Source organism: Leptonychotes weddellii, chromosome 3 (genome assembly GCF_054177405.1).
Source record: "Leptonychotes weddellii isolate Sample4059 chromosome 3, ASM5417740v2, whole genome shotgun sequence".
Taxonomy (NCBI): domain Eukaryota; kingdom Metazoa; phylum Chordata; class Mammalia; order Carnivora; family Phocidae; genus Leptonychotes; species Leptonychotes weddellii.
Genome location: NC_138371.1, coordinates 31,036,148 through 31,060,740, shown reverse-complemented (window position 1 = coordinate 31,060,740; position 24,593 = coordinate 31,036,148). Strand labels below are relative to the sequence as shown.

Here is a 24,593-nt window from a genome sequence, read left to right as displayed (position 1 = left end):
CTGCTGGTTAAGCACCCGCTTTTGGCTCTGGTCATGATCTCAGGGTCCTGGGATCGAGCCCCGCATTGGGCTCCTTGCTCAGCGGGGAGCCTGCTGCTCCCCCTGCCTGTGCGTTCTCTCTTTCTCTCTGACAAATAAATAAATAAAATCTTAAAAAAAAAACCCACAAAAAAACAAGTGAGGACAGTCTTGTGTTGAGGACTGATCCCTCAAATCTTGCAGTTTAGCTTACTCTGGGTATAGTTGCAGCTGGGTCATTTGCTACCTCTCTGCCTTTGGACCAGTTACCTAAACTGTCTATGCCTCAGTTTTTCACTTACACAATACATACTCACTTGCCCTGCCAACTTCAAAGAGTTATAATGATCAAAGGAGAAGACACAATGTGAAAATATCCTAAAGACAAATGATCACAGAACATTAATTAAAATTCTGGGAGTTAAAATGAAAGTAATTTTTAAAATAAATTCATGAAAACATAGTTAAGGAAATAAGTTTTAGGCCTCACATTGCCCAGACCCCTTACCTGGGGGTAACCTGAGTGATATCAGAAGGATGCAATATCCTACAGGTGGTGAAGGTGAATGTCGAGTTTGTGCATGACAGACACTTGCCTGGGTTTGAGGTTGCAACTGAAGTAGAGATTTTAATGGAATCAAACAAAATTGAAAGATTAGGTTAATAATGTAAAACATTCATCACTATTTATTAATTAAGCATTAGTAAAGGGTCTTTTGTACAAAAATCACCAAATTTGGAAATGAAATATACATAAATATTGTGTTAGTATCAACTGGCTGGTATATAGCTGAATCCTTCAATACTTTAAAACTGTAATCCAAAAGGATTAAAAATAGGTTAGAAATAAGAGAAAAACATATTCTGAAAATCTCCCCTCCCCCCTGGCCTGCCCCCAACAAGATCTAGTCATTCAGTCTTTCTAGCCAAACTATCTACTTCAACAGTTCTCAAAGTGTGGTTTGCAGACCTTGTGGGAATCCACAGGTCACAGGTCAAAACTACATTCACAGCAATGCTAAGATGTTATTTGCCTTTCTGACTGGGTTGGCGTTTGCACTATCGGAGCAAAAGCAATGCTGAGCAAAACTGCTGACTCCTTAGCACAAATCAAGGCAACGGCACCAAGCTATACAAGCTATGCTAATATTCTTCACTGCTGCCCACCTGCAATAGTAAAAAAAAAAGCCAGATTCCTGACCACAAAAAAAACCCCACAAAAAAACAAGTGAGGACAGTCTTGTTAATTTTAGCCTCTGTTTCAAGATTGAATATTTGTGGGAAATTTAAAACGTGCCTTATGGGGTTTTGTTTTGTTTTTGGTCTTTCACATTCAGGATCACAAACTTTGCACCACTGGCAGCAGCTTAATATTATAATGTGTGACTACCTTAATATTCTGTGTGACTAAGTGGGAAGTGGGCATTAAGCACTCTGCTGCATACCAAGATACAATGGTTATCTAAAGGAAAAGCATATGGGCAGTTGAGTTGAAATTTTTTCAAGGAACACCATTTTTTACTTGAAAGAACAACTAACTTCATTTATTCAGACTTGGCTATCTGGCAGAAATTTTCTTGGAAATGAAGGTAGTGAGCCTATTTCTTCAACAAAAACAGCTTACAGGATTGCTGTCAGTGACAAAATTTTACCTTCAAGTGAAAATGAGAGTTTTGGAGAACTCATATCCACCTTTGTGAGCTTTAAAGCTTCCTAATACTAAAAAGATTTATCTGATGAGATACGTGGTGATATTAATGTAATTTTAATATATTATATAATGAAATATGTTAACATTTGGAAGATCTGCATAACTCAGTGAAGCAATATTTTCCAAATGACCAATGCATGATGGGTAAAAGATGCATTCAAAGTGTAGGAAAGATCAACAGATTTTGTAACTAAGTATGAAAAGTTCACTGATAGGTTTTTGGATTCCATATTGCTTTTATAAAGCTTAAAGAAACTACCACTCACCAAGTTTTGGTGTAATATCAAAGAATTATCCACAAATACCTGAAGAGGCTATTAAAATACTCTCTCCTTTTACAACTATACCTCTGTGTGAGCCTGCATTTTCTTCATACTCTTTAAACAAAGCAACATACTATAACAGACCGAATGTAGAAGCTGTATGAAAATCCAGCCATCTTCTTTTAAGCCATAAATTAGAGACTTGTAAAACTGTAAAACAAAACTATTCTTCTCACTACTTAAAGAAAATAGCTATTTTTCATAAAACATATTATTTGTGTTAACATGTAATTATTATTTTTAAATGAGTTAATAAATATTTTGATTATTTCTCAGTTTTGATTTCTAATATGGTAAATATCAATAGATACAACCCACAAAGACAAGCTGTCTGGAATTCTCAATGATTTTTAAGGGTATAAAGAAATCCTGAGCCCAAAAGGCTTATGAACCACTGACTGAATTGATCTTTCTCTTACACAGGCTGGCTAAGAGGTGGGAAGAATGAGAAAGGCCACTGTCATTATAGATCTTTCTTTTCTTCAAGACTGAGTGCATTCGAGTTAGATTTAAGTGGAGGTGGTCAAGTGGCCATCCTGTAAGTCAGAATGCAGAATTACTGGACCATACCCCACCAAGCACTGTGCTTACCTGTAACTGGACCACTAGCTGAAGTAATGGCTGGAAGGAAGATTCCTGTTACTGGCTTGGATACTGAAGGTTTCTGTTCCACTTGAAAAGTGATACCTTCCTCTTCATCCTCTTCTAAATCTGAGAGGTGATAGATGGCATCCTTGGGCAACTGGGTAAAGCCTTTAGTGATGACACCTGGTCGTGGGTCAAGAATGGTTCCTAAATTTGGTTGAGCAAGCTGCTGCCAGTGGTGCAAAGTTTGTGATCCTGAATGTGAAAGACCAAAAACAAAACAAAACAAAACCCCATAAGGCACGTTTTAAATTTCCCACAAATATTCAATCTTGAAACAGAGGCTAAAATTATATGTGTAAAAAAGTAAGGATAATAATAAAACTACTTATTTAGTCTTAATATTTTGGTAAAATTTATATAAAGTTCTCTGGAAGACTGACAAGATGCTAAAGGTATGAGCAATAATCTTTCTGTTTCAAAGTAAAGTTTAAAAAGACATCTAAAGCAGCAGTGAAAAAGCCAAGACAACACCCTTAATGGGAACTAGGATGCTGAGGCAGTGAGGAGAAGGAAGACATGCACCCTGGAGGTGGGGCTGTATTTCCCCAGGTGACAAAAATCAAAACTTCCTTACTTACGAACTTCGAAGTGAAAAGCCAGGCTTCTAGATCGAAAGACACCTGAATTTCAGTGTTTTGTTTTGTTTTTTTGTGTTCTTCCCCACCCTGCTCATGACTCTCCGTTCCCCAGGCTCTCCAGGGAGAGTACAAAAGTGAAGGAGATGCTAAAAGGAGGATATATCCCCGTGGTTCCGGCCTAAGAACCCCGGTGAATGACCATCCAAGTGCCTGCTCCTGCAATGTCTAATTATGTCACTATAGACATTTCACCCTAGAGTGGGCAACTCTGACAAATAACTGCACTGATCATTAATGAATGAAACTAACTTATAGCATCCCTGAGTTTGAAGGGTCCTTATAGATTACCTACTCAAAATTTTGTCTAATGCAGATTCCTTTATGATAATAATAGAATCATTTGAAGGTAATCAATATTCCCTAAAACAAATTTATTTTGAATTCAAGTTCTATCCTCAGAGGGAACAGAAACTGAAAGGAAATTATCAAAACAGGAAAAAAAAAAAAAACAACAAAAAACCACCAACCCAGACACACATATCTCTAAGTAAATGACACTTCCTGGGTAAAGGACTCTTTTTTGAAAAGGAAGGTAGAGATGACGTATTACATCTATATTATTTTTATTTATTTATCATATCCCATTTATTTTACCATAAAAACTGCTGTCAATGATATATCTTAGCTAAGGACAAGAAAGGATGTTCCTCCTCCCTCACATTTATATGAAAAAAATTCTGATGGCTGATGACTTGGAGAAAGCAGATCTCTTCATTCTTTTTCCACAAAGTAAGTACCATAATGGACTGTCCCACAAATGTGGTTTAGGGGTAATAAAGGTATCTCCTGCACATAGTCCTCTTATAATTACAATACAAAGTTCAATTCCAGGAAAGGAAAGGCTAATAAGCAACGTGGCTTAAGAATGGCCCTTACTTATTTATTACCTTCAAGGGGCTTGACAATCTGTAATTTTTCAGGCATAAAACCTCGAAGGCAACTGGCACTGCTGAGGTCTGTGATCTCCGACTGGTCAGTGCAGAGAGAGGCAAGGCTCTCCGTGGGGGTGCCACAGCCACTAACCCCTTCTTTCTGGTCAGCCAGAACCTGGATCTTCCGCTCCCATTCTTCAGCAAAGAATTGCTTCTCACTTAAGTAGTTCTGTCGCCGCAGACTAAGGCGATGCAGTGCTGTAGCCAAATCACTATCTCCAGAGGGTCCTGGTTGACCCACCTTCTGAACGTTCCTGTGGGAAAATCACTCACTGACTAGATCTGTAAAGGTGATAAGCACAATCTAGACTTCTCTTTTCTACAATGGTGAATGTTCAAGAGACTGATCTTAAAATCATAGTGTTTTTTTCCTTAGATATCAAGAATACAGAAATAATAATAAACCAAAATCACTAATACATCCTTTTTTACAGATCATTTCAAGCAACTTCAGACAAGCAAAAATATACTTATTTTATGTTTACTAACTTTTCTATTTCATTTAATTTTTATACTGAAGTATAATTAACATACAATGTTATATTAGTTTCAGGTATATAATATACTGATTTGACAATTGTAAATATTACTCAATGCTCACCATGATAAGTGTAGTCACTTAATTTATGAAACTACAGATATGACTATCTATAAAGTTAGTTTAGGTAGCCAGAAAAGTAAACTTTATCATATTGCATTGAATCTATAATACCACTGATTACAAGAGGTGCTATTATTTTATTTTATGCACTACTCAGAGAGAAAAAAATGCTACCCATTAAACTATGATATGCCATTAATAATTTCAAAAATATTAAAATGTGAAAAAATTTGCTTTGGGCCATTGAATCCTCTTTGAATATTGTAGAACATTTAAAAAAAACCCAAGATTTGTAAATACTACATCCTCATAGTTCTGTGAACACATTTGTTCAGTTTTGAGTATTTTTGAAATTAGAGGTTTCTTACAATTGATATCAAAAGAAAGAGTAGCAAGCCAAGCTGTAGTTGCTCCTGGCTACTAGATGTGAATTCACAAAGATGTTTGTTGATCTTCTCCTAAGTTAATTGTGTACAATGACATAGTATTGACACATAAAGCTACTGTAGGTACAAACTGAAAGACAAAAGAAAACCCAGGGTGATGGATCTTTTTCTTTCTTGGTTTCTTCCTTTTTTTGGCAACACAAATATTTTTATTTTTGAACCAAACAAATTGCATCCATGGACCAAACCTGTAGTTTACAGAAATGTGACCAATACCCTCCTATGAAGTGACCATGGGCAAGTTACAAAACGATTTAAGCCTCACTTCCCTCAACTATAAATTGAAAAGATATAGTACCTACCCTACAGGGTTGTTGTTGACAGGATTAATTAACTAAGACTTAAGCTCCTAGTCCACAATTAGCGTTCACTAATGGTAAGAATACTACCCCATCTACTACTGATAACAGCTAATACTTACTGGGTATTTGGTATGTTCTAGGATAGATTTCTGCATTAGGAAAAATTTCTCTCAGATGCCAAACATCTACCTTTCAAAAGTCTTCTGCCGACTTTCCAGGGATTCTATTTAACTCTAGTTATATATATGTAATTCAGTAAGATGAATTAATGAAAACTGGAAAAAAATCTAAGTTTAAACAAATAGGAAGTTAAGAGCAAGCTACTTTTCCTCCATAGGTATTCAAGCTTATCATTTATCCTAAAGGCACCAAAACAGTTGAGATTATGAGCATGGGTTATAAGAAAGTGTCATCTGATGCTATGCACAACTGCCAATGACCGAACAGAGTCAAACAAATCTGACTTAGAACATGAAGATTTAGACTCAAACTTTGCCATACTAAAGAAGAAAGTAGTAAAGAATTTTATAGTTCAATGCAAGTTCCACTTTGAATATACTTAATTAAATGTAGCCCTCTCATTCTAAAAACTTTTATGAAGTCAATGATCTGTCTTACAAATAATGCTATAGGGCATTGTTACTGAATGAAAACTGACAGTTCCAGAACCTCCTTGGAATAGCACAGAACAATGCTGGAATATAGGTATGTGAATCTGGTATGTCAATGCCATAAAAATTATAGAATCAGTGCCATGATCTACGTTTCTTACTCTGAAACCTCTTCTGAGTTGCTCTGCTGACTCAGGAGTGTTTTGTCCTCTGTTTGTTGTAAACCAGACTCAAAAGGTTTTGCTGTCATGATGACACTTGAACGGTTGGACCCTGGAATGGGTAGCAGAGCTGGGAATGGGTTGGAGCGGCCCCGCGTGTCATTGGCAACTTTGACAGTATCAAATACCCGTTTTTGTTGGGCTCTGTCAAAAGAGAAGCATTCATTATTGCCACTGCCTACACTGGAGTGCTTTAGAAGAGACATGTATATGCAATTCATTAAAAATAAAGCCACCTTGACTAGCCTCTAAACTTTAGGAGAAATTATTAGAAAATAAACTTCAGAACAAGAGAGTACTCTTACAAATGTAAGCACCATGAAAAAAACACTGAATACTAAGCAGATTTGCAACTGAATCTCAAAATACCTATCACTTAGGACTGTGGCTTCCTTTTAATTCCATCCTAATGCTTGGGTAATAACACATGTGATCTGTACTTACTTTTGCTTAAAGAGAGAAGATTCCTCATCCAAACTCAACTTTTTACGCATGGTCCCCTCAATCTCAGCTGCCAGAGATTCCTAAGAAAAAGAGTTTGAGATTCCTATAATGATTATGTAAGAAGTCTGTTAGGAGAAATGAATTATCCTTAAATTAATTAACAGAGTCTCCAGAAGCCAATACTTTGGTGTTGGAATAAAACACAAGAAAATAGTCACAGGCCAAAACGCAAGGAAAAAAGAGACATTTTGGAAATATAACTTTTAACAAGAACCAACTTCTTTTTCATGATGTATTTTTACAGGAGAACAGTGGAAAAAACCAACATGATAAATAGAAAATATTACATATGGAGACACAAAAAACAAAAGGTCTGAAAGGCTATAAACCAAGATGCCAATAATGATTCTCTGGAGGTCAGGATTTGATGGTGTTTCACAATTTCTTTTTGTTTTGTTTAATTTCTAACTTTTCTATAATAAACATGTATAGCTTTTATAATGTAGAAAAATCATTAAAGGAAAAATAAGCAAGTTTCCCCTTTCCCTGGTCAGAGATGAGGATTCAACTAGCATGGCTGCCATGCTCAGTGAAGCTGAGCTGACAATGACTAGAACTGGAGATACTGGTGTGAACTCATGTTTTATATATATATATACACATACATAAATACATGTACGTATATACATATATAAATACATATATATGTATATATATGAACACAAATATGGATGGAAACACAGATACTGATGTGTTTGAATGGGTGTATGTATGAACGCACATATATTTCCTAGCTCTATCTGCTGAGAGGGCCTCGACGTAATGATGCTCTAGTGGCAATGGATATACAGGACTCAGATCTTGAATTCTAAGTATCATTCCTCATTAAAACTAACCAGACCTCCCTGGAGAAATGGCTGATTCCAGGACTGGGACAGGAAAAGGCAAGATGAGTTTTAAGGAGATCCCACTGGCCATATCTGGAACAATTTAAGTATCATAATCAAAAATAGTAATAATAGATTATAATCCACTCACTAAAATAGGAGTCTAAGAGTCCATACGGACATAACTAAATGAACAAATGAATAAATAAAGGAGGCAGAAATGGGGCACCTTGGTGGCTCAGTTGGTTGAGTGTCTGACTCTTGATTTCGGCTCAGGTCATGATCTCAGGGTTGTGAGATCGAGCCCTGTGTCGGGCTCCATGCTGGGTGTGTAGTCTGCTTAAGATTCTATGCCTCCCTGACCCAATGAATGAATGAATGAATGAATGAATGAATGACACAGAATGGCTCTGACAAAAGACTGTCAATTAATAAATGTCAAAAAAATGATGGAATTAGAAAATCACCATTTGACAATCATCATAGTAATGACTGAGTCAGATATGAACCATCACTGCATGTTAAAACTAGTGGATAAATATTTGCTGAGAAAAACAGGATAATTAAATAGTCTCAAAGTATAGTATTTTCCCACAAAGAGTAACTTTGACCACTTGGCTAAGGTAGCATCTACCAATTTTCATCATTGTAAAGTTAATTTGTAACATTAATTTGATTAACTATCAATTAGCATTGATTAACTTTAGAGTGGGAAAAGTTGGCAGATACTACGTTAACCTAGTGGTCAAAATTCATTAACATCATCAGTAATGAGATAAATAGACAATGTGAGCCTCCTATTACAGTGTACCGAGAAGAACATGGCATTATTTCTGCCAAAAATACATTGCCTGAATTTAATCATGAGGAAATATCAGATAAACCCAAACTGAGGACATTCTACAAAGGTCATGAAAGGCAAGCAGAGATAGAAGAACTATTCCAGTTGAAACAAGCAAATACAACATATCTTTCAAAGGACATTGTTGGGATCACTGGCAAAATTTAAATGGGCTCTGTGGATGAGATGGTAGTATTGTATATCAATGACAATTTCCTGACTTTGATGGTTGTAGTGTGGTTACATAGGAGAGTGTCCTTATTTTTAGTAGATACACAGTTAATCGAGTGTATCTGTAACTTACTGTGAAATGGTCCAGAAAAAAAATAAGAGAACGATACGCCAAATGTAGTAAAATGTTAAAAACTGAGGAATCTAGATGAAGGATATATGAGAGTTTTTGTACTTTTGTTGCAATGTTAGTCTCAGTTTAAAATTATTTCAAAATAAAAAGTTAAAAAACAAAAATCCTGCTCCCATATTCTTCAAAAAAATCTATTATAATTTATAGTTTGTTTTTTAAAAAACTTCACAGTATTGCTTATAACTATTTATGAACTAGATTGTTAAAATAATTCTTTGAACCAATATTACAAATTTTGGCATGAACTCACAAGTTTTCATTAATTTAATACTATATATTGATGAATTAAACAAACATGAATCCTGCCCTCATGGCACTTACACTCTAACTGAAATTAAATATACCAAGAAACTCAAGATCTGTTGAAACGAAGTTTTAGATGTTCAGAGTTCTATTTGAATAAGTAGCATGTAGCCTAGGGTAAGGATGACACAAATTTAAGTAGCTCTATGGTACACAGACCTAAACCTAATTTCCTTAGGGTTCATCTCATATATTACAATAAACCTGGAAGGTTGTCTGTTAGAAGAAAGGCTGTAATAAATAAGAGTACTAAGATAGATGTAAATATGTAAATCAATATATGAATTCCAGAAACAAGGACAAACCACATTATCTCTTCTCAAGATACTTTATACCACCAGAAACCATATCACTCTCAGAACAATCTAATCTTAAGCAAGTTTTCTTAAACAAGTAACATATTTCCCAGGAAAAACTCACCCCAGAAAAAGCTCCATATGACTGTGAGAAGTAAAGATGAGCAGCAGGGCCAGACCTACTTCGAAGTTCCTTTATTTCTTCTTGGGATTCATGTAACATTCCCAGACACTCCATATTCCTGTCTTGTAACTCATGCAGCTGAAAAAAAGGATGATAATTAGTGTACTTCATCACATTCTCAACATGACAATGGGGAAAATAAACCTCATTTGGATAAGTATTAATTTTATCCAGAGGGCTAGATAACTTTATGAATATAATTTCAATAGAAAAGCTCTAAAACAAACTAAGCAAGGAGAGTATATGTGTGTGTGTGTGTGTATATTTCAAGTCACCAGAATTAGGGATGTTTTGGCTATCATAAACATGATTTCCTAAAAATATGAAATGTAGCTGAAATAACCATAACCGTTAATTCAATATTTAATGTTTCATATCCTTAAAATAAACTTATAGAGGGGGCCACCTGGGTGGCTCAGTCAGTTAAGCGTCTGCTTTTGACTCAGGTCAGGATCTGGGGGTCCTGGGATTAAGTCCCACGTTGGGCTCCCTGCTCAGCAGGGAGTCTGCTTCTCCCACTCCCCCTGCCCCCTGCCCCTCCCCCTGCTCGTGCTCCCTCTCTCTCTCAAATAAATAAAATCTTAACAAAAAACTTATAGAGGAAGAATAATAGCTATGGGTCAAGTTAGGTTTAGCATAATGTTAGATGTGCATATTTTTATTTTATTTTTTTTTAAGATTTTATTTATTTGAGAGAGAGAGAGAGATAGCGAGAGCAGGAACACAAGCAGGGGGAGTGGGAGAGGGAGAAGCAGGCTTCCCGCCGAGCAGGGAGCCCGATGTGGGACTCGATCCCAGGACCCTGGGATCATGACCTGAGCGGAAGGCAGACACTTAACGACTGAGCCACCCAGGCGCCCTAGATGTGCATATTTTTAAATGTCACTCTGAAGTCTGTAAATGACAAGATCAAGTCTACAAAGTACTATATATGTTGCCAGGGTCCTCAATCATCCCAAACAAGTAGTTTCTCCACCCTTGTTTCAGAATCTTCTTTATAGTTAGGTACACAAGCATGGTAAAAGAGTATATAATTTTCAGAGTACATTCTTTTTTTAAAGATTTTATTTTATTTATTTATTTGAGAGAGAGAGGGAGCACAAGCATTGGGGAGGGTCAGAGGCAGAGGGAGAAGCAGATTCCCCGCCGAGCAGGGAGCCTTATGTGGGGCTGGATCCCAGGACCCTGGAATCATGACCTGAGCCAAAGGCAGACGCTCAACCGACTGAACCACCCAGGCACCCTTTTCAGAGTACATTTTAACTTCAAAAATTTCTTCAAGTGCGGTATGTGGACTGGATCATGCAGATTCTAAACCCTTACTGTAGAACTACTCTATCGGAAACTTTTGGCGATGGTGCTTGGGAATTTCATTTATAACTCATTTTGCCAGGTGATTCTTAGTGTATGCTAGGGGACCACTAAATTATATCTAATACACAGAATTTTTATAGATAAAAAGTAAAAGATTTTTGGTGTTTCTCCTGACATATCTGTAAAAACACTTATTATAGAAATTATTTTAAAAACTGTTGGGTTAAGGTAGACTGGTAAAAGGGTCACATATTCCTAAAGAATCTTACAAAAGACAAGGTTTTCTCTATTAATCAAGAAAGATGTTTTCATGTTATTAATTTTAGGGACAGAATCTTTAAATTGCTTTACTTCTTAGATCTCATAATTTAATCTTACTCTTTTGTTGTTATTTAAAATCTGGCAATCACCTTTAATCATTCTTAGTCATGAAAATGAAAGAAACTATTAATTTCCCCCCCCCCATATTACACAAGATAAAGGAAGATTTGATTACCTCCATTGTCAGCTGTCTTTGGGCATCTTTGGAAGCTTGTAGGTGAAGTCTCAGTTCCTCCTTCTCAATTACATGCTAACAACATATTAAAAAAGAAAAATGAGCCTTCCCATATAAAATATGGGCTACTCTCCCTTTTTTAAAGATATCTTAAGAGTGTCTCTCAGGCGTAAGGTCCAGAGGCCTATAAAAAGCTAACCTTTCAAAAGCCAAATAAGAGCAATAAAATGCGCAGAATACAAAATCTTAATTAAGGTGTTCAGAGGTCAATGAGCATGAGTCACTAATCCACATCACAGTTTTCTAAGGAAAATCTAACCCCACTTGAAAGAGAGAAATAGTAACTTGAAAGAAGTTATTCATATATTTCGTGACTGAGAAGGGCTATACCAGTCGTCAGACTAAAGCACTGTAAAGGGGTAGGGAGCATGTTTACTTTGCTTAATGTATCTAGCATCTAGCAGAGTGCATGTACTAGGCCAGGGCTTAACAAACATCTGTTGAATGAATGAATGAACCTACTTCTTTAACTTTGTGCTGAAGATCTACAATTTGAGACAAGAGAGAGGAGATCTCTTCTTGGTACCGAATCAGTTCATCACTCTTCCCAGATAATTCTTCAGTCATTCTGGACATCTGAGCATTTGTTTCACCTGGGAAACAAAAGAGAAATTTAAAAATTAATATAAATGTAGGGTAGGGGTTGGCAAACTATGTCCTGTAGGCTAAATCCTATTTTGTAACAAGCACTGGACTATATCACAAATAGATTTGTAACATAAATTTAAAAAATAAACCCAGATAATTGAGTAGAAGAAAATAAAGGTTCTTCTGAAATAAGCTAATGCTGAGAATTGAATAGGAGGCAATGAAACGAAAAGAGGTGACTCGTAAAGGCAAGCAAGCTAAAAGTTTTGCCTCAATCTTTTTCTTTATGAAGGACAAGAAGGCTGGAAAGAGATAGGTGAATTATGTATGCTTCCAAGTACCAAGACATCATTTCATTTATGTCTTTGAGAACTCTTCAAGGACATCAGTAATTTCCCACAAGCAACGAAAATTAAACTTAACAAATCTAACAAAGGAACATTTCCAAATGAAACAGTCACAATCTGTTAAAGCTATGAGATGCTTTTGTACAAGAGAGACTTTCCAGGATCCCTAGCAAACTGAGCAAGGCCTCAGAAGCAATCCCTAGAGCCTAGCATTCTTACATGCACATAAAATAGAACCTTTAGAATTCCACGGAGAAAGGAAATCTTGCATATAAAAACTCTGACATCAAACACAAGTGGCAAAACTATTTCTCAGTGTTATATAAAACTATTTTAAAATTCACAGAAGGTCTATAATATTTCAAAGGATGGCAATAAGGAGGCAGGAGGCTGGGATCTAAGCTCTTGGGCAAGTCATTTCCTCTTTTGTTTTTTAAGGTATAAGAGGTGCATGATGGAGTTCTGATGAAGAAGATTCAATTGACATTCTTTCTGGTTCTCTAACATTGTTATTCTAAGCTATCACATTCTGAGGCCCACAGCCCAGATGAACTGGCATGATGTTTCATATCTTCTCTTTCAACATAAAAGGTTATATATTTATAGAGAAATTAGGTATCTTTCTCTAGTAAAGCCTTTTTCTAGCTTATTTATTTTTAAAAATATTTTTAATTAACAATATCATACCAAAATACATCCTGTTATAGACACATAGTTGGTACTTAATAAATACTCAATGAATGTAAAGTTTTATGCCATTATTTAAGCCCTGGCTCTGCCACTTATCAGTTTTCCAACTTTGGCAAATCACATTCTCTATATTGTCTACAGGACTATTTCCTTATTGACAAAATGAAAGCTTCAGTTCCTTTCACTCTAACATGCTATAACTGATAGAAGTCTAGGTCTTTCTTTAATGATGATGGCAATTTGAAATAAAGATATTTATTAAAAGTACATATGATGTTTTGTCTAGAGTTGTGGGCTCAATGTGATATTCCAAGATTTTCAGTAACTATTTAAAATTTTTTTTTTTTTTAAGATTTTATTTATTTATTTGAGAGAGAGAGAATGAGAGACAGACAGCACGAGAGGGAAGAGGGCAGAGGGAGAAGCAGACTCCCCGCTGAGCAGGGAGCCCGATGCGGGACTCGATCCAGGGACTCCAGGATCATGACCTGAGCCGAAGGCAGTCGCTTAACCGACTGAGCCACCCAGGCGCCCTAAAATTTTTTTTTTTTAAAGATTTTATTTATTTATTTGACAGAGACAGAGACAGCGAGAGCAGGAACACAAGCAGGGGCAGTGGGAGAGGGAGAAGCAGGCTTCCCACTGAGCAGGGAGCCCGATGCGGGACTCGATCCCAGAACTCTGGGATCATGACCTGAGCCGAAGGCAGACGTTTAACGACTGAGCCACTCAGGTGCCCTTAAAATTGTTTCTTGTGGGGCACCTGGGTGGCTCAGTCATTGGGCATCTGCCTTCGGCTCGGGTCATGATCCCAGAGTCCTCGGATCGAGCCCCACATTGGGCTTCCTGCTCCGCGGGGAGTCTGCTTCTCCCTCTGCCTGCCTCTTCCCCTTGCTTGTGTTTCCTATCTCGCTGTCTCTCTCTCTGTCAAATAAATAAATAAAATCTTTAAAATAAATAAATAAATAAAATTGTTTCTTGAGATGCCTCTACTGAAACCATTGATTTAATTTCTGAGTTGGGTGATAGACCACCACAGCATTGCCCAAGAACTATAAAATAAAATGTGTTAATACATACGAAGTTCTTTAACACAGTCATTGACAAGCTGTTGTTCCTTCTCTTCATAGGTAATAGTTTCTGTCTTTATGTGACAAGCCTTTGAGAAAAAAAAAAGTTTAGTTTTACTGATTTTTTTTTTTTCTAGGAATTGGAATATCTTCCAATGACTTTACAGTATTAACTTAAAAAACCTTTGATTCTCATTTGAAGGTGAAAGTTCACCAGTTAAAAAGGAAAAATAAAATCCAAAAAGCTTTATCTAAAATAAAGATATGGGACAGGATATGACAAACATCTCCCCCTCATTCCTCTCTGGGCCTTTGCACAAGCCTACTCATCCCCCTGGTGCCTCCCGTCCCACATACTTTTCTGCCTCGCTAATCCCTAGCCTCAGGTAAAATGTCACTTACTTAAGTAGGACTTTGATCCCCCGCCCCCACCCCCCATTATACAAGTTCAGGAAACCCTGTAATTTTCCAACGTAGTTCTTTTTTTTTTTTTTTTTTTAAATGTTTTATTTATTTATTCATGAAAGTCAGAGAGAGAGAGAGGCAGAGGCAGAGGGAGAAGCAGGCTCCCCGCCTAGCAGGGAGCCCGATGCGGGACTCGATCCCAGGACCCTGGGATCATGACCTGAGCCGAAGGCAGACGCTTAACGACTGAGCCACCCAGGCGCCCCTTCCAACGTAGTTCTTATCACAGTTGTAATTATTTAGTTGTTTGTGTAAACTCCCTCAGATATATATTCCATGCTGTGGTTTACTCTATTTCATCTATCAGCTTGCTATTATCTACTTGTCAATGAATGGGATCTAAGTGACAATGAAAGGCAAATACACATGCCTTGGCTGTCACCCCCTAATTGGAATGTCAATAGCAAATCCTTACTTATGTCCTATTTTACCTCAATGCTACATGGACCTGAATCTATGACCTTTAAGGTAAAGGAAAGTGGGAATTAGTGGGAAAGTGGGAATGTACCTTGGATCGAAGAGCCATATTCTCCTCTTCCAGTTCCTTGAGTTTTTCTTGCAGCATGTCCAACTGCAGCAAACCTTGAGATAAGCTAAAGGACTCATTGAACCGGAGAGGTGTAGAACAACTGGAGTCAGTTTCACTCTCTTCAGAAGCAATAGAGACAATTCGAAGTAATTCATCTTTCTTGGACAGCTCATGCTGCAGTTGATTAACCTGCACATCAAATGGCTTGATTTATAAGATGGTCTTTCTTTTGCATTATTTCCATGTAATACTGCTTTTAATTCGTGGAGCAATTGTTTCTTACCATAAAATAAAATCATAAAATCAGTTGCTAGATTTTACTGACTAAAGTTTTAAAAAGAGAATAACAAACTTCAGATACTTCCTAAGATATAATGTTAGAGCGTTAACTCAACCAATATAGCTTTTTCTGTACTAGGTGAAAAGCCAATTCTTATATTCTATATAATAGGAATGTAGGAAGAAAATTTAACATAAGATAATGATACATTCACACTTAAAAACAAAACAAAACTGAAGAACCTTCAAAGTGTCAGAATAGACCCCTCCTTCAAAGTCTCATCCTAAATAAAGGCTTATACTTTTAAGCTTTTAAGTATAACTCTGCATGACTTCCTAACTTTAGTTTTAGAAAATAAATATTTCCAACGCAAAGGTTCAAATGTTATTAAACATAATGCATTTATAAAATATAAATGAAACCAGATAATAACAAATTACAGGAAGTTTGAAATGCAACCATTCAAGTTAATAATAAATCAGTTCTCACTAAAAAATATTTATTGCATGAAATAAATTTCTTTACCTTTTCCTTCTGTTTGGGTTTTTGAATAAAGATACCTCATTTGGGTATCTATAATTTAGGGTTATTTTTTCAAAATAAATTTAAGATAAGATCACACAGAAAGTCTACATAAAGGGATGAAGAAAAAGCGTTAGAATCTAAGCAGGGTGCCTTATGTTTGGTAGATCCTGAACATAGGCTTTTATACCGACTAAGGTGGAGTCCCATGAGCACTCCTCTGTACAATAACATTTCATTTCTCTACTGGTTAGTTCAATGGCTGCCAACAAAGTCAACATGTGCTGGTGTTATTTACCTACCTATTGTTAACACTTCAGGGGCACCCAGAAAAATTTCTTCATTGCCCAAGAAGTAATTATTTCATGCTACAAATACTTGATCAAAGACTTACTTGATCAAAGGCTTGTCCCAGTTGCTCCTCCAGGGCTTCATTCTGCTCAGACAAGACATGGTTCCGTTTTAAGAGAGCTTGTCCAATTCGAGCAGCTAGCTCCAGATCACGATCTCTCTGTTAAAATACCAAACACATCTTTTGAGAACAAACAAAATTAAATGGTAGTTTAGAAATTCTTCAGTTTCCCTAAATTCAAAAGCAATGTCCTAGAAAGCATCAAGATTCATTTTAATATTCAGATATCACAAATAAACACAGGGCCTGACACACGGGTGGTGTTTAATATATGTTGGTCAAATGGATGGCCACCATAGTTATACAGGGGGTATTTCTTTTCAAGTGAGATTTTTTGATCACCCTATTAATTGAATCAAACAACCCAACCTTTAAACTTATGATTTGGGGGAATTAAAAAATCAGCAGGGTCTTTAAAAAACGAAGATAGGGCCTGGCACACAGTGAAAGCCCAACAAATATTTGTTGCATGCATTTGCCTATTATGCATGGTAATGATAAAGTAAGTGTGTTGAAAACAGTTCCAATTAAGGCAAAGTTTCTATGTATTCAGAGCCAGAGGCTTAAAGGAAAGCATAATCAAGAGCCCTACTGTCAATTGCTGCAAAAATGATAATATGAGATAAAAGAGGAGATAGAAGACTAGAAGTTTTGAGGCTACAGGTTCTGCTAAAGCGTAAAGGAGTCTAAAGAAGTCAGTGGTAATGATGCAGGGAGGCCTATAGGAAAGCCAAGCAAAGCAAGAGTTACTCCTACGTAGATGGTGATACTTAGCAAGCATGTAGGAATCCCACCTATGTGGTGGTGGTGAGGATTGTATTCTGTAGGATGAAAACTGTCAATATACATCTAGCTGCCTTATATACAAGCATGGATTCCACTTATATTAATCACTGTAAATAAAATTAAGCTTCTATCCTTACATATGAAAACAGGTAGATGAATTATCTCCAAATTTTCAAGGCCCACTCTCCTCATTTTCAATATAGGCTAAGTGGCATACACAACATCATTCTAGGGAGCTGTGGGGAGAGGGGAGAAGGGTACTTCAAAGAGAAAGACAGTTTCTATAACATCAACTGAAGTTGACGTATAAGGAGACACCTCTAAGAATGCCAACTGGAAGAGATACACTGCACATATTAAAAATGTCATGGACAAACTGAGCTGAAATAATAGTCCAAACCGAAAGTAAAGAAAGGAAGATGCTGCAAACCGCTGGTATTGATTTGCAATGGAGCTGCTTCTTGAATGGGTAAGTCTGCTCCAGGGTAACAGCAAGGATTTATTAAACAAAACAAAACAACACTTTTCTTTTTTTAACATAGCTTTTCTAGGATAGGGAAGCTAGCACCATTATAACAACAACAACAAAAATTAAACCCTCTGCAACTTCCTAACAATAAACTTCAGGAGCCATTCTATTTTGGAATGCCAGTTGGTATGCCGGTCCACTTATAACAACCTTATACAAAATAACCCAGAACAAAGACATCACTGTTTTTCATTTGATCTGCAAACTTGATAGATTTTAAATGGCTGTCAAGTTTTAGTCCTGGAGAAAGAAAAGATATATTCTTACCTCTGCCAGGAGGTGTGTAACCATGTCGATATCATTGTAAGTTTTGGTCATCTGCTCCACCCTGTCTGTGCCTAGAACTAAGACAGTTAAAAACAACTGTTTATAGTATTTAAAGTTTTAAATATTCATAAGAGTTGAAAGATAACAACAACAAACCCAGGCTTTTACGAAATGCCATTCAGGAGAATAAAAATAAATGTGAAAGAAGAAAAGAAATGTTTATATATTAGACACCCAAGAAATGGACCAATTATTATAAAAATGTACATCATACAATGAATTAAGAAAGTTATCAAATGATCATAAGGCAGCCACTTCCTGACTATCTCCTCCTCCCTCAGTAAGATCAGAATTTTAGTCCACTCACACTAGAGACTGTGGGCCTGAAGAATGGATTAAATCACCGATTGTTTTATGCCCTAATCTCAATTAAAGTTCCTGAGGGGCAAGTTAGTGAGGGGAAATATATTTAATTAGAATTCTGTTGTGATTATCTTCAATATCTGTGATCACCTATCATGTGAGCTAATACCAATAAACAAGGAATAGGACTTGTAGGACCTTCTGTAACTCTGTTACGAAGCATAATTAAAAACTCTTTATGAAAATCTCTACCATATCTAGGCCTCTGCTATAAGATAAACTGTATATTATACTATTATTTGCATAATTTAAGTCCAAGATTTCTGCATTAAATTCAGGAACTGTCAGGGCATTGAATAATATGGCTCCAAAGAGAAAGACAAGTATGACCCCAGTGATTCCACAGTCACAATAAGCAACACCCTTTTAAGCTAATGATGCATCCTAAAAGAGGGATCTTTTGACTTTGGAGTGCATTACATGAAACAGATCTGTGTTCGACTGAGACTGATTTTATAATTAGTTTGTTGTGAAGTGTGGAAAAATAAGAGGCTTTAGAAGCAGAAAAGCTGAATTCACGCTATCTGAGTGAACTTAACACTTCTGAAATTCACCTTCCTTCTTTACAATATGTAGGTGATAACACTCATCTCACAGGGTCATTAGGAGGATGAAACAGGATCATTTAATGAGCGGTATTAATCTACTGCTAAGTGTCATACAAGTGTGTATAGTTACTACTCTTTAAACACAGCTGGTATGTATGAAATAGCACTGATTTAAAATACTCTGTAAATAATGCACTGTGTTGGCAGCAGATACTATGATTTAAGTCACTTGTAGTTCCTTAGTCCCATCTTCTCCTTGAGGTTGCCCAAAAGACACCATGGGACATGTTTACTTTATTTTTTTTTAAAGATTTTATTTATTTATTAGAGAGCGAGCGGGAGAGAGCACAAGCAGGGGGAGTGGGAGAGGGAGAAGCATGCTCCCAGCTGAGCAGGGAGCCTGATGCAGGGCTCGATTCCAGGACCCTGGGGTCATGACCCAAGCCAAAGGCAGATGCTTAACCGACTGAGTCACCCAGGCACCCTAGGACATGTTTTACTTTTATTTGAGCTTTTTATTTTCCTTTCTGGTAAAACTGCTTAAAATGAATCTGGGAATTACCTAGAACTTAATTATTAATGACATCTTATTCCTAGCTAAAAGTAAAACAAAGTGCTGGATTAATAGTAATAGGAGATAGAAAACTAAAAAGATCTGGATAGAAACAATTTTACCCCAAAAGGATCTATATTTATAAGTAGAAAAACTGGCTCCATAATTTAACCACAGGGATAAGAGAAACAGGCTTTTGGGCCAAAGGAATCTTCATAATTTACTTCCAGTGTGAGGTCTCCACTATTTCTGGCCTCAATAATGAGACAAAAAATCAAATCATATCTATGTTCTAAATTAATTACAGGAAACCAGCCAATGGTTACAAACCTAAATGCAACCTAGGGTGGTGGGTCTCATCTCTAGAGTCTAGTTTAATTGATTTGAAGAAGCCCCAGGGCACACGCAGTAAGTAAAAGATGCCCAGGTGTTCGGACATGGAGCTAGCAATGAAAACTGCCAATTCAGAAGTAACACTTGAAGCAAGAACCAGGAATCCTAGAGACTCCGTTAAAAACAGTTTTTATAAAACTAACTGAAACAATATATGATATAGTTTATATTACATGATTGACCAGAGTTGAAGGTGAAGTGGTAAATTTATTTTGAAGTAAAACCAGTAAGTTAAGGCTATAATAAAGAGCTTAGCTACAAGTCACGCATGAAGAAAGGGGAAGAGAAAATAAAGGACACAGTAAGACAGAAAAGAGATGTTTAGAATAAAACATGTTTTAGGGAGGAGAAACTAATAATAGGATAATAATGAGGTGATAACAACTTCCATCTCACAAGGTCATAAAAAAACCTTGGGTCCGCTCATTCTCAGTAATGGGCTCTTTGCACCATGCTGCTGTTCCTGTCATAGTGCCACCAAGATCAGAAGGCCTTCATCTGATGAAATAACCAGTATCCATCTGTGAATGCAGGTTATCAAAACACAGATCCCAATTTTGTTTTAAAATTGTGAGCATATCTTCTACATATGGATACAGAAGAGAGGCTGGAAGGATACACATTAAAATGTTATAGTGGTTATCTCTAGGTAGGGATTAGGCTGATCTCTTCTTTTTAATCTTTTACTAATTTTCCAGGAAGAATAAATGTCTTTGCAATCAAAAAACAGCAGCTCTCGTTCAGAGAGCAAAAATGAATTTTCAAATGCTTAAACATTTTTACAGAACAATTTTGCAAGTTGGTTTTCAAAGGTTGTTAATTAATGTTCAACATTTTTGGTGTAAGATTTGGAGAATCTTATGTTCCTGAAAAAATATGGGGGGAGGGATATACTTAAGTACTTTACCAATTCTTACTTTAAGTTCTAATTCTGCATAATTTCACATCGACCACTCAACCTCACATTTTTTGAGGATGGGAAGGGCCAATGTTAACCCATTTTGACATCTCTGTAATTTATATGAGACGGTGCTTGATAGTTCTCTCATTTTTTAAAAATTTTATTTTATTATGTTATGTTAATCACCATACATTACATCATTAGTTTTTGATGTAGTGTTCCATGATTCATTGTTTGCATATAACACCCAGTGCTCCATTCAATACGTGCCCTCTTTAATACCCATCCCCCGGCTAACCCATCCCCCCACCCCCCTCCCCTCTAGAACCCTCAGTTTGTTTCTCAGAGTCCATAGTCTCTCATGGTTCGTCTCCCCCTCCGATTCCCCCCTTCATTTTTCCCTTCCTACTATCTTCTTCTTTTTTTAACATATAATGTATTATTTGTCTCAGAGGTACAGGTCTGTGATTCAACAGTCCTACACAATTCACAGCCCTCACCATAGCACAAACCCTCCCCAATGTCTATCACCCAGCCACCCCATCCCTCCCATCCCCCACCACTCTAGCAACCCTCAGTTTGTTTCCTGAGATTGAGAATTCCTCATATCAGTGAGATCTAGAGTTTTTACCACAATTACTGAAATTTAAGAAGACTTCTAATCTCTCCAACCCTCTCGTAGCAAAAAATCAAAAACAAGCAACAAAAAACAGAAATGAAAGACAAACCACCCATGTGGCATAGTCAAAGCCGCAAGAGCTCCTGGTAACTACAGACAGGTCTTCCAGTTTTAATCCCAAAGAAGTGACCGCTGCTCTTGCTGCTAGAATATGGAGAACGTTTCTGCAATACAAAAAACTGCCTTCAAAAACACTGAGAACAAAAAGAAGGTGTCTGATGATATATACCATCTAGGACAGCCTTTCTCAACAGGGTTCCAGGGGAGAATTAAGCCCTACATATAATGATTTGAGTGAGACAATTTTCTCAATTCTCCCACAGATAATACTCAATAGGTGTCTTGGGGCATATGACTTAATTATTTTGTGGAATTGTTTGAGAGGAAATATAAATATGCTAACCTCCATGATCTGACTTATGGTTACTGCTTCCTGAACATTATCAGTTATATTTCTTTTCCTGCCAGTATAGATTAATAATTTTGGAGGGCAGACCTTGAGGAAAAGTCTAAGCAGAAGTAATTATTTCTACAACTGTATTTCTTTACAAAATTGTACACCCTCCCTAATTCCTTAAACTCTCCAATGAACATCACTATGAAATGGCCATATAGCTTTGGTTGACAATGCTTTGTACTGGTGGTTCTCAGATCTTAGTGTGCATCAGTACACTCAGGAGGACTTATTAAAACACAAACTGCTATGCTCCACTTCCAGAATTTCTGATTCTGTAGATCTGGGGTAGGGGCCCAAGAATTTGCATTTCTAACAAGTTCCCAAGTGATGTTGAGCTCCTAACTAAAACTTAGAAGACTAATCATTTCCCCCTAACCCTTTTTTCTTATGCATTCTTATGCAAGGTGATCCCTTATGCCCAAATAAAAAATACCCTGAAAGGCAGATGAGGTTTCTTTCTATTTTTAGCCTTTCCACGAACAAATGGTACTCTCTGTTATGATGTGCTATGACTGCACTGCCCACCCACAGCTCACTCTGGGTCTCTCTCTTAGTAAAATTAAGGAAATTCCGAAATGACTTGTTCTGCATGCAAAATATTCTTTGATTTTTAGATTTAGATTTGATTTAAGATTGAGTATCTTAAATTTTATATATGGCAGGGACTAGGATGGAATTATTTTTTGGGACCCACCCATTGCTCTCAAGTGTTCTATTTTAAAAGTAAACAATCTCTTTCTGGTTTGGTGGGGCCTTCTGAGAACATCCAGTCTCCTTTCATCCACTTGAGGTAGGCTCCCAACCCAAAACTCTGCCCATGCTTCCTTCCAAATTTATTTTTCTTCTCACAACTCTTCCAACTTCTTTGTGTTACAAAAGAGAGAAAGTGCCTCTGCCTGCGCCACCTCTTTTCATTAGTTGTTAAAATTCATTTTAAGGAGCAGGAGTATCTACTGGTATGTGAGGGAAGTAGGGATAAGAAGAGGCTGAAGTTGTACCAGGGAGCTAAACCCTAGGATGGCCTGTGAGGGTACATAATAATTATTCACAACCACAGATCTTGACATCTCAAAGGGACAGAAAACTGTTGGAAAGGCTCAGAGAATGTTTTGTATCTTGGCTTTTTAAAACATTGATCAATTTGCTAAATAAAGTAAATCACTTATCTTTTACACTCATAAGATGCAAATTCAAAATGAAGTTTATTTATATTTGAGTGAACTGTTAACCCAAAGAATTGACATCTTTAAAATAACAGTGAAATTGAGGTATAATACAGAGATAAAGTATTAGTGGACCAATGATAATCCTAGCTTATTTGCTTCATGATCTTAAGTATATCATATATAGTTCAATTTTCAAATTGTTGAAATGAAAATAGTACCTTTAGACTAAAGGACTAGGATAGTTTTCTGGACCCTGGAAGTATGGATCTGTAACATCCTATTAATCTTAAGTTTTAAGTTGCTCTCTTGAACATTATGATTTACTTGTATGGGGTCCCGAAAACCAAGTATTTTAGAATTTGATTATCATTTATTTTCCAAAGAAGTTTATTTTTATTTGAATTCTTCCTAAAAGTAACTCCATGAAATTATGATCTAAGACAGATTTCTAGCTACAGTTCCATCCTCTAGTGGCATATATGACAAAGAAGTAGTAAACTAAGGGGCACTTTCTGTGCTACTTTATCAAAATAATGACAGAAACTAAACTTATCCTGATGAAATTTCAATGTAAAGTTTCTTCTCACAAATCTAAAAATGCATGGGACAAAGACAGATGGAAATAAAAAACAAGCACTTCTCAGAAAATCTCAAGCAAGCAACTTCTTTTTTTTTTTTGCAAGCAACTTCTCAAACTTGGAAGTTAAGAAAACCTTAAGAGCTTTAATTTAATATTCAGCTACTTACAAGAATTATTGAGGAAGAAATAGTTTTATTTAAGTCCCTTGATATTCTAATTCAAGTTTAAACAACGTTTACAATTTTTTTTTCCTGAGCAGTAAGTAACCTAGTTCTAGGAAAACTACCATTAGAAGTTAATGATTACTATGAAAATTAGTATTTCACAACAATCACTAAAGACACTGAAGTGCTCACTGGGAAAATGTCTAGGAACTGATGCAATGTCATATCTAACTCAAATGAGAAGAATTTTACAAACATATCAATGTTGAACTTACAGACTTTTTATATCCTAATAGCTACTATGCACACAACATTTTTGTAGTGAATGAATAAAAAAAAGTCAGCTCAGCCTGAAGCAGATGTTTGGAATGAGGTCAAAAGCGAAAAGGTCTCCATAGTTTAATTATTAAAACTACTTATATATCCCAAAACCATGCTTCTTAATGACTGACCTCGTTCCTGTGACAGTGTTTAACAGAAAGTATAAAGTAAGATAGCTGATGGCTCAGGATATCAAACTACTGGGATAATAAATGTTTTGAGATATAAAGGATATTAAAATTTTAAATTAAAATTTCAACTACTTTTTTTTAAGTTCCTTTCT

At 36.4% G+C, this 24,593-nt stretch overlaps 1 protein-coding gene across 2 annotated transcripts in view; it reads right to left on the bottom strand.

Moving 5' to 3' along the window:
* The window catches only part of TRAK2 (trafficking kinesin protein 2), a 67,261-nt gene that overhangs the window by 6,406 nt on the left and 36,262 nt on the right, over positions 1-24,593 (bottom strand). For both annotated transcript variants that reach the window (XM_081815341.1, XM_081815342.1), the window contains 12 exons: positions 18,126-18,202; positions 16,526-16,642; positions 15,309-15,518; positions 14,346-14,424; positions 12,103-12,233; positions 11,581-11,655; positions 9,711-9,848; positions 6,896-6,975; positions 6,392-6,595; positions 4,226-4,524; positions 2,644-2,892; positions 527-632 (listed from right to left, as the gene is read on the bottom strand). In XM_081815341.1, the coding sequence (XP_081671467.1) occupies positions 527-632; positions 2,644-2,892; positions 4,226-4,524; positions 6,392-6,595; positions 6,896-6,975; positions 9,711-9,848; positions 11,581-11,655; positions 12,103-12,233; positions 14,346-14,424; positions 15,309-15,518; positions 16,526-16,642; positions 18,126-18,202 (1,765 nt within the window). The remainder of the gene's footprint in view (positions 1-526; positions 633-2,643; positions 2,893-4,225; positions 4,525-6,391; positions 6,596-6,895; positions 6,976-9,710; positions 9,849-11,580; positions 11,656-12,102; positions 12,234-14,345; positions 14,425-15,308; positions 15,519-16,525; positions 16,643-18,125; positions 18,203-24,593) is intronic.